The following is a 16529-nucleotide window of genomic DNA, read 5'->3' as shown; positions in this document are numbered from 1 at the left end:
CTCCTTGCCAGCCCTCTGTCCGGGTCCTTTGATAGAGCACCCCGCCATCCGCCCTGTCACCTGGGTGGCTCTGCTTGGCCCATGTGGAAGGGGCATGGGGGTGGGCTTCACACGCAGCTCATGCTTTGCTCTTGCTTCTCCCCGGCTCCCCTGAGCCTGCACATCTGGGTCAAATAAGTTGAAACTGGCTCATCGTAATGAAAGGAGAGCAAAAGCCACAGACTGAGCCATAGAAATTACCTCATCGTGTAGAAGTCATCAGTAACGGCTGGAAAGCAGTCTTGTTTGAACATGTGTATGGGAAGGAGCGCAGACTGTCTGTGGTTTGCGTTTTCATGTTTCCTGTGCAACAGCGTCTTCCTGGGGATTTGGCTAAGCTAGCTTTGGCAGAGAGCAAGAAAGGCAGCCGCTCTGTTCCTCTCCACAGCCCTGCCTCCGCCTCTGAAAGCACTTGGGCTTTCGCATCCGGGTAGAGGACAGGGGGTGGGTTTATTCCGGGAGAAAGCCTTTCAGGAGACTCTTCAAGGGTCTTATGAGGCACGCCAGCCTGCCCGCCTGAGCTGCGGAGAGAAGGAACGTGTGTATAGGGCCGCTTTTCAGCTGGGGTGCATTGGTATGACCACTCCTGCTGCCAAAACATCCCTGCTGCCCCAAGCCCCACAAGGGCTGCAAGACCACCACAAGGCCCCTCTCCTCGGAGCCCACCCCAGGCGTCCCCTTCCTTGAGAGCCAGCACTGGCATCTTTGGTGGGGAGCAGTGGGGGGTGATAAAACACACGCAAGTCGAAACAGCCGTTGTCCCCTGTGGTAAGCGGGATCGTCTTCAGTCCCTCTGTGTGCCCCACCAGAGCCTGTTCTAGCCCAGCCTCTGGCAGCAGTTACCCCCAGAGCTGAGGGACACGTGCCTCTGCCCTCCCTCCCTCCCTCCCCAGGACGCACGGCAGAGTGCAGCGCTGTTGCTGATGGATCCCCAGACCTCCCAGTCTGCAGCCCCAATCTCTCTGACACCTTATTATGCCCTTTGGTTTTGCTGACAGCTGTTTACATGTCTTTGGGAGGGGTTGGAACTAATCATGTTTCTCCTATCTGATAAGGCTGCTTTTTGGAGACCCCACCGTGGTCGTACAGGTTCCTTAGGGAAAGGTCTGAAAGAATGGCCCTGTGGCACTGGGGAAGCAATACTGCAGCGAGGAGCCAGACGGCTTGGGTTCAGATCTCAGCTCCACCCCTTACTGGCTGCGGGGCCTTGGGCAAATTACTTAACCTCTCTGGGGCTTATTTAAGGAGTGGCTTATTTTTCAGCTCTTAATGTATTTGTTACATAAGTGATCCACATTTGTTTTAGAAAATATAATGTCCCCCCAAAATTAATTTGAAAGGTTATAATTATATATAACTCCACCACCGAGAGATAACCTTTCAACATCTTGGAATATGTCCTGAATTTTAGACTTTTTTCTGTGCATTCTTATGTGTATGTGGCATGATATATATTCTGTTCTATAACCGTATTGTTAGGGCCTAATATGTGTCAGGTGCTGTTTTAGGAACTGCACACACAGTATATAAAACAAAGTGTCCGCTCTCAAGGAGCTTACGTCCAGTCAGAGGAGATGAACCATAAATAAATAGGTCAAGTGGCAATAAACAGGTAAGAAGAAAAAGAAAGCATTATACAATATTATTACAGTATTATTATGTTCCCTATGCTGTACCTTTCCTCTTCGTGACTTATTTATTTTGTAACTCGAATAAACTTCTGGTTTTTTTGGTTGTTGGTTTTGTTTTTTAGATTCCACATATAAATGAAATCATACGGTATTTGTCTTTCTGTGACTGAGTTATTTCACTTAGCAAAATAACCTCTAGGTCCATCTGTATTGTCGCAAGGGGCAAGATCTCACTCTTTTTGATGGCTGAGTACTATTCCATTGTATAACATAACCACATTTTCCTTATCCATTCATCAGTCAGTGGACACTTGGGCTGCTTCCATCTCTTGACTATTGTAAATAATGCTGCCATAAACATAGGGGTGCAAATTTCTTCTTAAATTAGTGTTTTCATTTTCTTTGGGTAAATACGCAGTAGTGGAATTATTGGATCACCTGGTATGGTAACAGATAGTGACTACACTTCTCTTGGGGAACGTTGAGTGATAAATAGAATTGTCAAATCGATATATTGTACATCTGAAACTAATATAACATTGTATATCAACTATACTTCAATAATACATTTTTTCTTTTTTCTTTACTCTTTGTTTTGTTTTGTTTTTATTTATCTACTTCAGGGGCGCCTGGGTGGCTCAGTTGGTTAAGTGACTACCTTCGGCTCGGGTCATGATCCCCAGGTCCTGGGATCGAGCCCCGTGGGGCTCCCTGCTCGGCAGGGAAGTCTGCTTCTCCCCCTTCCCCTACTCATGCTCTCTCTCTCTCTCTCGCTCGCTCAGTCTCTCTTTCAAATAAATAAAATCTTCAAAAAAAGAAAAAGATTTTATTTACTTGAGAGAGAGAAAGCATGAGCTGGGGGAGGGGCAGAGGGAGAGGGACAAGCAGACTCCCCACTGAGCTGGGAGCCAGACATGGGGCTCAACCCCAGGACTTTGAGATCATGACCTGAGCTGAAGTCAGACACTTAACCAACTGAGCCACCCAGGCGCCCCTTGATAAAACATTTTTTTAAAATAAAGCATTATAACGGAAACAGAAGGACAGGGACGTGGGCTTCCAGTTAAAAGGGGGCATTTTGCCCATCTGCTTCCTCTAAAACCCTCACTAAAAATGACATTAAAGGAATTACCTTACAAAAAATTATGCCGTAGAGACTAGAGAAGGAAGAGGAGACAAGCCTAGGAAATGACCAGGGGAGGAGTGACTGACCCAGCAGATGTGCGTGAGGGAAACCTGAGCCGGCAGGTCCCATAAATCCCGTCCCATTTCACACGACTGGTAGTTGCTGCTCCCAGAGATCCAGCCTCTGGAGAGGTTCAGACAGGGTCTAGAGATTCTAGTTGCGGTGGAGGGGGTGCTCAGGGTACTGAAATGTAGAGGGTTAAGTGGAAGTTTACATATTCGGTGTTAGATCACCCCATGCTCTCTCCTGCCACGCACCAGCCGCTTCTCCTTCTCATGTCTCAGGATGCTGTCAGCCAGGCTTACACCTCCATGTGTGAAATTGGGAGAGTCATGCATGGAGAATCTGACCAGCCCAAGAGAGAAGACAAACTCTTCGGGGTTCTGTCATGCAAGCGCATAGCCCATTCATCCTAAAATGAATCTCCAGGTGAACACCCCTATGTCCGCAGAGCTTCCCATCAGCTTTTTAGTGCTCTGCCCTCAAATATGAGTGAATGGACAGGCAAGGATGATCAGACTTGAGTAAAGTGCCCATTGATAAAAGAAAGGAAGGAAAAGAAAAGAACTTGGAAGAAACAAAAACTATGCAGGGAGAAGAAATTTGCAAAAACTGTTATTAATGTCCGAGACAAATTATGCTCTGTCAAATGCATAAGAACAAGATGCGGTCAATGAGGAATTTTTTTTAACTGTTGTTAGAAATTAAATATGTAGCAGAAATGAAAACTTGAAGAGAAGAAGCTGAAGAAAACTTACTTAAAAGCAGAGCAGCCAGCAGAAAATGGGGAGAGAAAAGAAAAATGGAAGTGGAAGATGAATATCCCGATAGGTGTCCCAGAAAGAAGGGGGGGGGGGAGGGAAGTAGGGAAGAAAATGACCAAAGAAATAAGATTGTTTCCCAGGACTGAAAAACGTGATTTTTGAGATTGAAAGGGCTCAACAGTTACCCAGTTCAAGGGATGAGTAGAAACCACTCCCAAGACCCATCAACACGATTGGGACGTTGAAGACAACAAGAAAACAGGTCAATATAAAGGACTGCGGATCAGAATGACCTCAGACTTCTCAACAGTGCATCACAATCTAGAAGATCAAGGAGCTTTCAGATTTTGAGGGTCATTGCTTTCCATTGTAGAATTCTTTTGCCAAACTCTTGATTACATGTGACAGTAGAATAAAGACATTTTCAGATGTTCCGGGTCTCTAAATGTATCTCCCTTGTACCCTAGCTCTGGAAGCAACTTGACTTTGTGCTTTAGTGTTGTGGTCCTTGATGTGTGGTCCCAGGACCAGGACCAGTGGCAGCAGCTACACACAGGAACTTCTTAAAAAGGCATACTGGTGGGCCCCGCCACAGATGTCCTTAGTCAGGTGGTTCTGATGCACCGTGAAGTTTGAGAACCACTGCTTTAGTAAAATAAAGATGCAAACAGGAAAGAAGGAGATAGTGGACCTAGGAAGCAAAGTAGGGGAGGCAGCCCCAGGATAGTGGTGCACGGAGGTCCCAGGGCACAGCTCCGCACAGCACCTGCTGGAGCGAGTCAGAGGCTCTGGGAGGATGCATTGCTTGTGTTCCTCCCAAGTTTTAACATTAAAAGGAGATTTTTAGGGGCACCTGGGTGGCTCAGTCGTTAAGTGTCTGCCTTCGGCTCGGGTCATGATCCCAGGGTCCTGGGATCGAGCCCCGCATCGGGCTCCCTGCTTGGCAGGAAGCCTGCTTCTCCCTTTCCCACTCCCCCTGCTTGTGTTCCCTCTCTTGCTGTCTCTCTCTCTCTGTCAAATAAATAAATAAAGTCTTAAAAAAAAGATTTATATAAACAGAAGAAGTGGGTGTGGGGATGAATTAGTGACAAGTTTACAGAAAAGTGAGCAAATAAAAGAGTAATTACTAACTCCGTATACCAAAAATTGTTCTAAAGAGGAAAAACAGTCCTAGTATTCATCAGTGCACAGCATGTAAATCGTCAAAGTGGTGTTGACATTGAATACTGACTTACCCACAGTTGTAATACAGGAGTATTGTGAGGACAGGGGTTGTCGGGGGAGTATGTGTGTGTGTGCATGTGTGCATATGCTGGTAAAAAAGCTAAACCCTTATCTTCCATAATGGGAAGTTAATAAGTAATAGTAAAAATGAAAAGTCAAGGGGGAACAACAAAGAAAACTATGTAATTTAGAACTGTGGAAGTACACAAGCAAAGAAATGGCAAGAAGAATTGAAAGTGGTGGGTGGGAAGGAGCAGGAAACTTAAAACCAAACTTCACGTGACTCTAACCTATGCACCAGCCCACCTTGAATTAAAAATAAAAACAAACCTTGAAAACGCATGCGAGGTGGGGAGGCTTCATAAGGAGTATCAGGGAAGTCCTCTTAATGTATAATTGTCCCTTGAGCAATGTAGGGGTTAGGGGTGCTGACCCCCCCCATGCAGTTGAAAATCCACTCCCACCTAAATTAACTCCCTGCTAAAACTCCCTCAAAACTTTACTCCTCTCCCCAGACTTAACCCCTCATGCAATTGATAATCCACACATAACTTTCAACTCCCCTAAAACTTGACAGCCTCCTGTTGACTGGGAGTCTTGCTGGTGGCGCGAGCAGTTGATTCACATGTAGTTTCTATGTTGTATGTATCCTCTCCTGTATTCTTACAATGCAGTAAGCTAGACAAAAGGCAGTGTTATTAAGAAAATCATAACAAGGGGCACCTGGGTGGCTCAGTCAGTTAAGCGTCTGCCTTCAGCTCAGGTCCTGGGATCGAGCCCCGCATCGGGCTCCCTGCTCAGCGGGGAAGTCTGCTTCTCCCTCTCCATCTGCCTCTCCACCTGCTCATGCTCTCTCTCACTCTCTCTCTCAAATAAAAAAAATTAAATCTTAAAAAAAAAAATCATAACGAAGACAATATACACTTACATTAGGCCAGTACCCTATTGTATTTTTTTTTTATTTTTATTTTTTAATTTATTCATGAAAGAGAGAGAGAGAGGCAGAGGCAGAGGGAGAGAAGCAGGCTCCCCGCCTAGCAGGGAGCCCAATGCGGAACTCGATCCCAGGACCCTGGGATCACGACCTGAGCCGAAGGCAGACGCTTAACCATCTGAGCCACCCAGGCGCCCCCCCTATTGTATTTTTATTGAAAAACATCTTGTGTAAGTGAACCCATGCAGTTCAAACCCATGTCGTTCAAGGGTCAGCTGTGTTGTATTGTGAATATTATGAGAGATGGGTTTTTGAGGGGTTTGGCATTGTTCCAAGCTGTTTTGGTTTTTGTGTGTTTCTTTCTTTCTTTCTCTTTTTTTTTTAAAGAATACCAGTAGGAGGGCAGGAGTGGGGCATTCCTTGTTGTTCTCTAGCCATAGGGAAAAGGTGGGGAAGGTGCCAGGTCCTGCTCACCCTGGACAGGTGGCCCCCTTAAGTCAGTTTGCTAAGTGGAGGTTGGCAGAGGGCATCAGGAAGGTCGTTAAGCCTCATCTGCTGACCCATGGGGGTTGGCACCATGGCACCCCTGCCAAAGCCTGGTCCTGAGCCAGACAGAGCAGTGGGAGCAAGGGTGCCCCAGGTTCTTTCTCTGTGAAACGGGGCTCATAATAATACCCACCTCACATTGGTTGTGGGGACCGAATGAGTTAATATACACCTAGGACTTAGCACAGTGCCTGGTATGTCTGTTGGCAGTAAGCTCTGAGGGTCCAGAGGATATCAGCATCTTTTTTTTTAACTTTTTATTAAAAAAATTTTTTTTCAACCCTACAGAAAAGTTGTAAGAATGGTGCAAAGAACTCCCTTCTAAAAGCCCTTTTGTTGGAACGCCTGGGTGGCTCAGTCAGTGAAGCGTCTGCCTTCAGCTCAAGTCATGATCCCAGGGTCCTGGGATTGAGTCCTGCACCAGGCTCCTTGCTCAGCGGGGAGTCTGCTTCTCCTTCTGCCTGCCGCTCCCCCTGCTTGTGCTCGTTTGCTCTTTGTCTCTGAAAATAAATAGATAAAATCTTAAAGAGAAAAAGCCCTATTGTTGACATTTTGCCACATTTGCCTTTTCTTTCTCCACATATACATATCATATTTTGTTACTACTGTTATTACTGAAAAGTAAGTGGCAGACATCCTAACCCTTCCTTGCTAAGCACTTCAGTGTGTGTTTCCTAGGAACCAGAGTAAAGTGATCGATTTTGGAAATTTCACATTTATACAAAGCTAGTTTGTAATGTCGAGACCATTATTACATTTTACCAGTTGTTCCAATACCATCTTTCCAACAGGATTCCCCTCCTTTGTCCACAATCCAGTCCTTTAATGCAGAACAGTCCTTCTGTCTTTCTTTGTTTTCTCCAACTTTGACCCTTTTGAAGGGTTGTAAAGCCACGTGTTGTGTAGAATGTCTCTGGAGTGGGGCTGGCTGACACTTCCTCATGATCAGATTCAGACGACACATCTTTGACTGGAATAGCACGGCACATCCCTCTGGAGGCACTTCATGTCGGTGTGTCCCATTCGGAGTGATGTTAACTCTGGTCACCTGGTCCCTTTGTCATTAATAAGTAATCTATGGGGAGATAGTTTTGAGACTGTGTGTGAGCACCTGTTCCCAACATATTTTTACCTGGTGGTTTGAGCATTTTTTTGGGCATTGACACTTGACCAAAATTCTCATGAGGTTCACTTGCAGGTCAGCATCTTGATTTGGCATTTAGGTAGACACCAACATTTTCTTTTGCCTGCCAATGAGAAACTTTGCATTGGGAAACATTGATTTTTATTTGAGAGATTTTATTCAACATTGGCTCAAAATTGCCCTTCCTGGTTTTAATGTCTAAAGGGCCAGATTCATTTATCCACTTGTTCAGTGCCTATTCTAGGCCAAGTGCTATTCCAGGTGCTGGGGATAAAATGATTTAAAACCTTTTTTTTTTTTTTTTAGATTTTTAGTTATTTATTTGAGAGAGAGTGCAGGAGCAGGGGTGGGGGGCAGAGGGAGAAGCAGACTCCCTGCCAAGCACGGAGCCTGATGCAGGACTCAATCCCAGGACCCTGAGATCATGACCTGAGCCGAATGCAGATGCTTAACCAACTGAGCCACCCAGGTGCCCCTAAACTATTTAAAGGCAGAGGGAAACTCCTGTCCTCCTGGAAGGTACATTCTAATGGGGGAATCAGACAATAAACCTGCACTGTATTGTCAGGTAGGGAGGAGTGAGGAAAAAGCAAGCCAGCAAGCAAGACAGGCAGCGACGCGGTACGGGGAGCTTCTTAAGCCAGGCTGCCAGAGAGCTCTCCCCTTGACTCAGGTCAGGAGGCCTGCCTGGCAGTGGGAGCAGCTGGTCAGAGGTCTAGAGATGGGATGTGAGTTAGTGGGACTGTAAGGAGGTCCGTGTGGCTCGGGCAGAGACATCAAGGAGGACATGATAGTAAATGCATTGGAGAGAGGGCTGGGGCAGGGTGGCCGAGGGCTGTGTCAACCATGACAGGAAGCCAGGGGAGTGGTCCAGGTTTGAGGGGTGCAGCCCCTCAGGGGGCACAGAAGCCAGCCCTCACCCCTGATGCCAGCGGGTGAGGCCGGCCCGCCCCTGCCCTGGGCTTCTGGGGGTGGTCTGACAGAGACCGGATGCCAAGGGGTAGATTGACTTTGAGGGGGCCCGGGGTCCACCAGTGGGGCTTCTGCATCCAGGCCGGAGTTTCTCAGAAAAGGAAGAACGATGGCAGGAAGTGAGCAGTTGGAAACTGCGTTGTTGTGTTTTCCCTGCTGTTGAGAGGGAAGGCAGGAGGGGGCTGGCCAGGAGAGGCCCCTGCTTCCCAGCACCCTGGGTGGCTGGGCAGTCTTTGACAAGCCTTGGCAGACAGGCCTGCTCGCGGGCCCAGCGGCTTTCTGATCTGGAACAGCCAGGGAGCCGCAGGCTGTGGGCCCAGGGCTGTGTGTTCTTGGCCAGTGAGGCAGGCTGTTCTCCAACGTGCGAGCTGCCTTTGTCCCCGGCCATCTCCCCCATACCAAGGGAACAGCGTCGCTCACAGCTTTACCAGCCTGGGCTACCAGAGTAACCACAAACACAACAACAAGGAGAGCTAGCATCTGAAGAGCACTTTTCTGTGTGGGGGCACTTTCTAAAGGCTTTCCATCTGCTGCTTACTGACTTCTCATAACAATGTCCCGGTCACATAACTACGAAGTGCGGATTGGAACCCAGGCTGACTGGCGCCAGAATCTCTGTTCTTCTCTGCCAAGCTACGCTCGGATAAGGATTTATCTAGAGCCCACTACAAGAGTCAAGGGGATGCCATTCGGTCTGTTGGTGGCATTCTCTTGCCTCTTGAGTTCTTGGTGTACTTGAGCCTGTCACCCCCGGCTCTTAGGGAGTGTTGGGAGTGAGGAGGATCTATTTGCTACTGTCCAGACCATTGGGAGGAGGCCTCTGTGCCTCCCTTTCAGGGTCAGATCCAGAGATTCCCAGGAAGTGGGATAACAAGGTGCCTCCCGTGGTCCAGATGACATGTTTTATTTAATGTTGATGACAACTCCATGGGGCAGATTTTATGACCACTCTTTAACAGATGAGGAAACAGGGACTCTGAGAGGTTATATGCCCAAGGTCACACAGGAAGGGGAGAGCAGCATGTCAGCTCAGGTCCAGAGCCTGTTTCTTTGCGCTGAGCTGCTTTGACCCCCAGAGCCAATGGGCCAGGGCCTTTGATCCTTACCAGAAGTCCTGTGCTTGATGTAGCACCTCGGGCCTTCTCCACTGGGCTGTTGGAGTAATATGGGGCCGGCAGGCAGGTGGTGGAAGAGCACCAGCTTTAGGGTAAGGAGACCCCAGGTCCAGTGTTGCCTCTGCCACATCTCACGGCATGACATCAGGTGAGTCCTGACCCCTATGAACCCTTTCATTCACCTGAGAAATGGGTATTTGAGTCACCTACCTCCTTAGATCAAGTATGAAAGTAGAGGTTGATGGGTCTTGGCTGGACCTGCAGGTATGTAGGTGAGTGTGGGAATTTCCCGGTGTGTTAAAATGTGCCTGCTGGTCTTTCCTCAGGTTTCCCTGGGAGAGCTCTCTGAATCCAGGGTAAGGGAGTCAGGGAGGACATGGGCCTTCTGAGAAACGTCCCGACTGATTTTAGAATATCATTTTCCTTTCCTGCCCTTAACATCTATATTGAAGCACTATGTATAAATGATAACAGTTGTAGCAGATGTTATTAGAAATAGGGGAAAGGACTTAACCAAAACCAGGTGGTGTTGGACTGGGACCCTAGCCTAGAGTCTGTTTAGGAAAACGACAAGATTTCCTGCTGATGAAAATAGCGGTTCTCAACTGGGGGCGATTTCGTCCCTCAGGGGACACTTGGCAATGTCTGGAAGCATTTTTAGTTGTCACAGCTGGAAAGAGGGTTTTACTAACATCCCAGCAGAAGCCTGCAATTCTGCTAAACATCCTGCAATGCACAGGACAGCCCCTCCAACCAAGAAGTATCTGGGCCAAAATGTCAATGGTGCCAAGGTTGAGACAGGCCGATTAAAAATAGCCAGCACGGACATTGTATTTACTTTGTGTCAGACATTGTTCTAAGTGCTTCACAGGTATTAACTTGTTTAATCCTCCCAACTCTGGGGCATAGGAGCTATTATTATCCTCAGTTGACAGATGGGGAAGTCGGGGCTTGGAAAGGTTAAATAACTGGGCCGGGGTCAGTGTGCCAAGGAAGGAACAGGCAGAGCCAGGACTCGAACACACACAGTCCAGCTCCGGAGTCCGTGCCTTTAACCACTGTGCTGTGCCCTAGTGCTTTGCAGGGGGGGAGGCCGCTTCCCTTTAAGTCAGATTTTCAGCTTTGGGTCCAGAAAGCCACATACCAAGAAATTTGCTATGTGCCAAGTGTCCAGAACCTTTCATTCCTGTGCCAAGAACAGAAAGGGGGAAGGGTGGCGAGGGGCCCAGTGACCCACCAGGGAAAACCCTGTGACTTCCAGATGCTGAGTATGATTCACCTCATGAGTTGACCAGCATGAGGTGCCCGATGGGAATGGATTCTGGTTGACTATAACCTCTTCGTCTTTGGCTCCTTTCGTTAGGGACTCAGAGATGGGGTTGGGGTCACCACTCTGCACTGGGGACCAGAGTGTGACAGGCCTGTGCAGAGAGTGCACCTCACTTTGCAGTCCCGGGCTGTGTTTGTCATTGCAGACGTGAAGACAACCGTGGTTTACCCTGCCACAGAGAAGCACCTGCAAAAGTATCTGCGCCAGGACCTCCGCCTGGTGCGAGAGACGGGAAGCGATTACAAGAACATCACCTTACCCCACCTGGAGTCCCAGAGCCTCAGCATCCAGGTGACTGGCTCAGGGGATACAGACACGGAGTGCTCCCTATGGCCGGTGGATCTCTCTCAAGGCTCTCTCAGGGGCCAGCACCATCCCACAGGTTTGGGTTGGGCAGAGAGCACAGTGGAAAACCTGCCCTCCTGGGCCTTATGTACTTCCTGGTGCAGGGGTCAGCCCACGAGTGCAGAAGTAACTGCACAAGACGGGAGAGACTGAGTGGCACAGGGAGTTCTGGGCTGAGGTGGTCATTCTTTCATCCATGATGGTCAGAGAGGCTTCACTGAGAAGGGAATTGACCCTGATCTTGAGCATTCCCTGAGGCTCTGTGGAACTCTCAGAGCAGCCTCCAGGCCTTTGAAGAATTTGTGTCTCTAGCAGCATTGATAACTGTCTCAGAAGGGCTCTGCCCTCACCTGGCTCTGTGAATGGGTCAAGACCAATGCCAGGGTTGCCCCCCAACCCCAGTCGAGACTTTTATTCCCACTTCCGCCTCGGGGAGTTGAGGCCCAGAGTAGAAACTTCATTCACCCATTCCCCTTGCATTCGCTCCCCAGAGGGCAGGGTCCCGATGGTCACAGCGGCTCAGTGCAGGACCTCTTCTCTCCGCGGCTTATGTGAGGTGCGGCAGCGTCTTCAGCTACTAGACCAGATGCAAGGCCATTTAGCTCAGAGATCCCGACTTCTCTTTGGGCCGAGGCCCAGTGCCAACCAGAGCCTGGAATTGGCCCCGAGTGAATGCTCAGCATTAAATATGATGGATGAGGCGTTTCCTTGCTCGCTCACTGGCTCTCACCATCTCCGTCTCTCCATCATTCCCCCTTGTTCTCTTTGAGCACTTCTCACCCACCCTACCCAGGATTCAGGTCATAGCGGTGGGGGGCGCTCACACACAGGACACTAGGAGCCATTTCTCCCAGGCCAGAAGAAGGGAGGGGGCCCTAGGTGGGGGGGCCCTGCCAGATAACTTGCACATGGGAGAAGCAAGGGAGGGGTGGTTGGTGGGCGCGCAGGAGGCCCTGTGTGCCGACAGCCTGCTTTCCCACAGGGGACGACCCTGCTGGCTCTTAGCCCTGGCCCCCCTGTGCTGTATTTGCAGCAGTTCTCTGGCTCAAGCTGGCTTGATTTTTGTTTTTTAAAGTCCCTGCACTTGCTCTGTCTTCTAAGTGGAAAGGAGATATGTCTCCATCTCCTTAGATATAGCTGCAGCTCTCCGGGGTCCTAGAGGGATCTCCTGGAATTATGTTCTGTGGCACCTATTGCACAAACATGTGATCTTAAAGTTGGTGTGAGTAGTATGTGTATCTTCTCATACACCACTGTCTAGTACCTCTTGGAAAATAATACAAAATTCCACTATTCTACCGCATTCTGTTCGACACAGCATTCGTGTGTTTTTTTTTTTTTTTTTTTACTATTTCTAGTTAAGTTTACAAGGCTCAACTGACAACAGTTGTTACATTTATTGAGCATCTACTGTGTCCCAGGCCCTTTGCTAGGCTCTGGAGGGTCACCAAGGTAAACACTTGTAATGCCCCCAGAGTCCTGTGGGGAAGACAGACATGGGGTCTGACCAGTGCAATATGATGGGATACTATTCCCACAGGTGGTTTGTATACGAGGTTCAGGGGTGACATGAAGGGGGGTGATCAGCTCAGATAGTGGGGGACTTCACAGAGGAAGGGATCGTCCAGTTGGGTTTTCAGGAACAAAGAGAAGTTTGCCGGGTGTACAAGTCAGAGAAGGGCATTCCAGGCAGAGTCAAGAGCAAGTGCAGAGGCACAGAGGCCTGGAGGATCGGCCGGAGACAACAGGAGCAGGTGGGGTGCACCTTGTCGGGAGACCGGGAGCTCCCAAACCTTGCTGATCGTCAGGATTGCCTGGGGAGATTTTTAAAAATACAGAGCATGGGCCCTACTCCCTATCTCCTAAATCAGAATGTTCAGGGAGTGGAGCTGGGAAGTCTGTATTTTTTTTTTTTTTTTTAATCTCTGTTTCTAATGATCATCAGATTTCAGAACCTCTGCCTTAGGCACTGAGGGCCCCCTAAACGGTTTTAAGCATATGGGTTCCATGAGATTTAAAGAATTGCTGGAGTCTGGGGAGTGTGGTAGCGGGAAGGCTCGAAGGGCCAGCGCGGGTCTGGACTGAGGCCGGGGCAGTGGGGAAGGCTGCAGCAGTGATTTGAGAAGCAGGGCTCAAAGGTGGCGGATTCGGAGAGGCAAGCGAAGAGTAGGTGGTGGGATCTTTAACCAGGTCGGCAGACGCGGACAGTGGAGAGGGTTTATGTGGCAGACAGTTTCGTTTGGGGCTTGTGAGCACTCACCAGGTGCCAGGGACGGTGCCAGCCAGCCTTCTATGAGGTGTGCGTCACCTCACTGAATCTTCTCAGCAGCTCCTTGGAGATGGGATTCACGGCCAGGCAGTGTCAGCCCAGCGCCTGTGCTATCAGCCGACTACCCTATTTGGCTCCTCGAATTTGAGGTGCTTATAACTCCTCAGTCAATAATGCCGTCGGACCTCTGGGTCCCGAGTGTTAGGGACCATCAGGCTAAACCTGCTGGTCTGTGAGTCATCAGGCTGAGGTTCAGTGTCAGCCCAGGATTTGGATTCTGCTTCTGCTGTCTCAGAGCAGTGAGCGCCCTGCACTTCTGAGCCAGGCCCCTTGTCTGGAAAATGTGACTGGGGTCCCAGTGGGGATTGAGAGAGGTGCCACAGATCACGTACCTGCTGTTGATCGCAGCACGCACTAGACGCCAGAATGGTTGCTGCCCTCCTGTGCATATGCAGGGCTCATTCCAGGGCTGGGGCCAGGGGAGTGCAGAGCTGAGACAGCTGCAGGTGTGGGCAGGCGAAGGGTGGCCAGGAGGGGAGCGGCCAGCACGTGGGTGAGCAGAAAAGCAGGAACAGAGTGAGCGGGGAGTGAGATGTCCCCAGGGAGGAGAGTTGCCAGTGTCATCTACCGCCAGGAAGCCGTGCCAGGTGCCTTCCAGAACCAGGGCTGGCTGAGTCTCCCGGGCTTGCTTTCTGATGGGCTCGCTGCCCGTTACATGCACCCCACCCTGCAGTTTCTGTGAATTCCATTCCCTGGTCCCCTCCCTTTCTTAGCCGGGCTGCTGGCCTGGGACTCCACGTAGATTCCCGTCCCTCCCGCTCTCCCAGAGGCCTTCCCCACGTGGCCTGGAGTGTGGGCTCTGGGGCCAGGCTCTGGGTTGGAATTGGGTGGACTTCTCGTGCTTGCTCTTTCCTCACCTGCCACACGGGGACACCAGTGCGTGGGAGTGGGAGTCCCGGGGCGTGGGGGGGACCCTTAGGACGGGGCACAGGGTAGGGCTGCTCACCACCACCACACCTTTGCTCACCTCCTCTCTCGGTGCTGCAGCCTCCAGCAGGGCGCCTGTTGTCATCACAAGGTTGCAGCCCGGCGCCACCTCACGTGGGAGCTTTCCAAGCACCCTCCTCTGCCCTTCGGGACCTCCACTGTGCTGGGTGCGGTCAGTCATTTACACTCCACTCCACCCTGACGTAGACGTATCGTTCGCCCCTCTCAAAGGGGGAAACTGAGGCTCAGAGAGTACGCCACTTACCCAACGTGTCAGCTAGTTAGGGAGGAGGTGGCCGAGGAAACCAAGCTTTGGTGGGCCCCAGAACCAGTTTGTTCTCTATGGACTACCACACAGCTTTCCAGTCCAAGTGGGGGTGGCTTATCTGTGGGCAAGAGAAAAGTCAGGGCCCCAGGGTGGCCACTCCAGGGCTCTCCACAGAGTGTTGTCATCCCCCTTCCTCTTCCCCTTTACTTTTGAGGTACTTTGGGTCAGGTTCCGGCTGACTTTTTTTTTCCTGCAGCACATTCCCGGTGAGCCTTGCAGTGGGAAAGGAAATGCCTCCGTGGGAGAGTCTCCACACGCTGGGCTGGGCATTGCTGTGGTCTCTGTGCCGCCCGAGGAAGCCGCTGCTGGCTGCCCTCCAGCCCACTCCCAGGAAGGTGGCACAGCCAGCGTTCTTGGGAATCCCCTCTTCTGTAGTGGGTGGGCCACACTGTGACTGACCTGTGGGCCTTACTGGGGGGGTCTGGGAGCCCCGCTCTTCCCAGGCAGGTACTCTCTGCTCCCTCCTCTCTGTCTCACATAGTCACATTAGTCATGTGACTGAGAGCCGAGGATGTGGACTTGGGATGAGGCGTGCAGACTCCAGACAGCCCCCGTGGCCCCTGGCCTTCGCGGACCCCACTTGTGCCCGAGCTTCTGGGGGCGGGTAGAGGAGCCCGCCACTGGCCTGGTTGTGTGGGTGCCCTGGCCTCCTGATCCGCCCCCTCAGCGAGCTGGGAGGCCCTTCCTGAGGGCCAGCCCAGCCGCTGCCCTGTCTCTGGCTCTCCAGCAGGCTCCTCCCAACTTTCAAGCTCAGAGTTGACTCAGAGCTCTGGGGAAGTGGAGAAGAGTGGAGGTCTGTGGGTTTGAGCCCTGTGAGCACAAGGGGCTTTCTTATCTTAACCTCCCTGCATGCTGGCTTCTTCAGAGAGGCCACCAGGACCCTAATTATAAAAGGACAGCCTTGGGATCCACACAGAACTCAAGGAAGGGTTCTCTGAAGACTGTCAGCAGCTAATAAAATGGCCTGCGGGGGTGGGGCTGGAGGCCCTGGGGTGACAGGAAAGGTCTGTGTAATTGCCGTCTCCAGGTTGTGCGGCTTCTGCTGCGTCACCCAGGGCCGTGTCAGCTGAGACTGCTGTGGTTCCAGGTGGGCCGAGGCACCAGGCCCACCGCTAGGGAGTCCTACCAGCCGGGTGGGACACCCACACACGTTAATGTCTGGGACCTCAGCCTTTCCTGCCCTGCTGTGTCGAAGGATCTCCTTCTGACTGTCTTTGCCTGTGGTCCTGAATAAAGTGGGCAGGGGCCTAAGGAGACAGCTGTCCCTGAGTCCTGGGGGCAGTGGTGGGGATGGACGCAGACCAGGCCTGTGAGGCCAAGTAGAGCATGTCCACAGGAAGGACCAAAAGAGCTGGCCCCCCAATCCAAGCTGCAGTGCCCGTGAGGGATGGCCCCCAAGAGCAGAGCGATGGGGACAAGGCAGCCTGAGTGTAGACGCCCCTGAGCTTAATGGCCCTTTATGGCTTGGCTGTCCTCCCTGGAGGGGCCCAAGAGAGCGTACCCTAGCCCACCCAGTCTGTGATGTTTCCCCAGAGGTCGTGAGCAGCTTTGTGAACCCTCTCTCTTCCCCTCCTTCCAGTGGGTATACAACATTCTCGATAAGAAGGCGGAAGCTGACCGGATTGTTTTTGAGAACCCAGATCCCTCTGATGGCTTTGTCCTCATCCCCGATCTCAAGTGGAACCAACAGCAGGTAAAAGCTTTCTTGCTGGGGC

The 16529-nt window shown here is 50.9% G+C and overlaps 1 protein-coding gene across 1 annotated transcript in view; it reads left to right on the top strand.

The window, feature by feature from the left end:
• DCPS (decapping enzyme, scavenger) overlaps positions 1-16529 on the top strand; it is a 37201-nt gene that overhangs the window by 13774 nt on the left and 6898 nt on the right. Inside the window, exons 3-4 of the mRNA XM_045894716.3 lie at positions 11031-11176; positions 16394-16507. Coding sequence (XP_045750672.1) covers positions 11031-11176; positions 16394-16507 — 260 coding nt within the window. The remainder of the gene's footprint in view (positions 1-11030; positions 11177-16393; positions 16508-16529) is intronic.

The sequence above is a fragment of the Mirounga angustirostris genome, unplaced genomic scaffold, assembly GCF_029215605.1.
Source record: "Mirounga angustirostris isolate CCGP_5_RB_7025 unplaced genomic scaffold, mMirAng1.0.hap1 SCAF_13, whole genome shotgun sequence".
Taxonomy (NCBI): domain Eukaryota; kingdom Metazoa; phylum Chordata; class Mammalia; order Carnivora; family Phocidae; genus Mirounga; species Mirounga angustirostris.
This window is presented reverse-complemented; position numbering and strand designations above follow the sequence as displayed.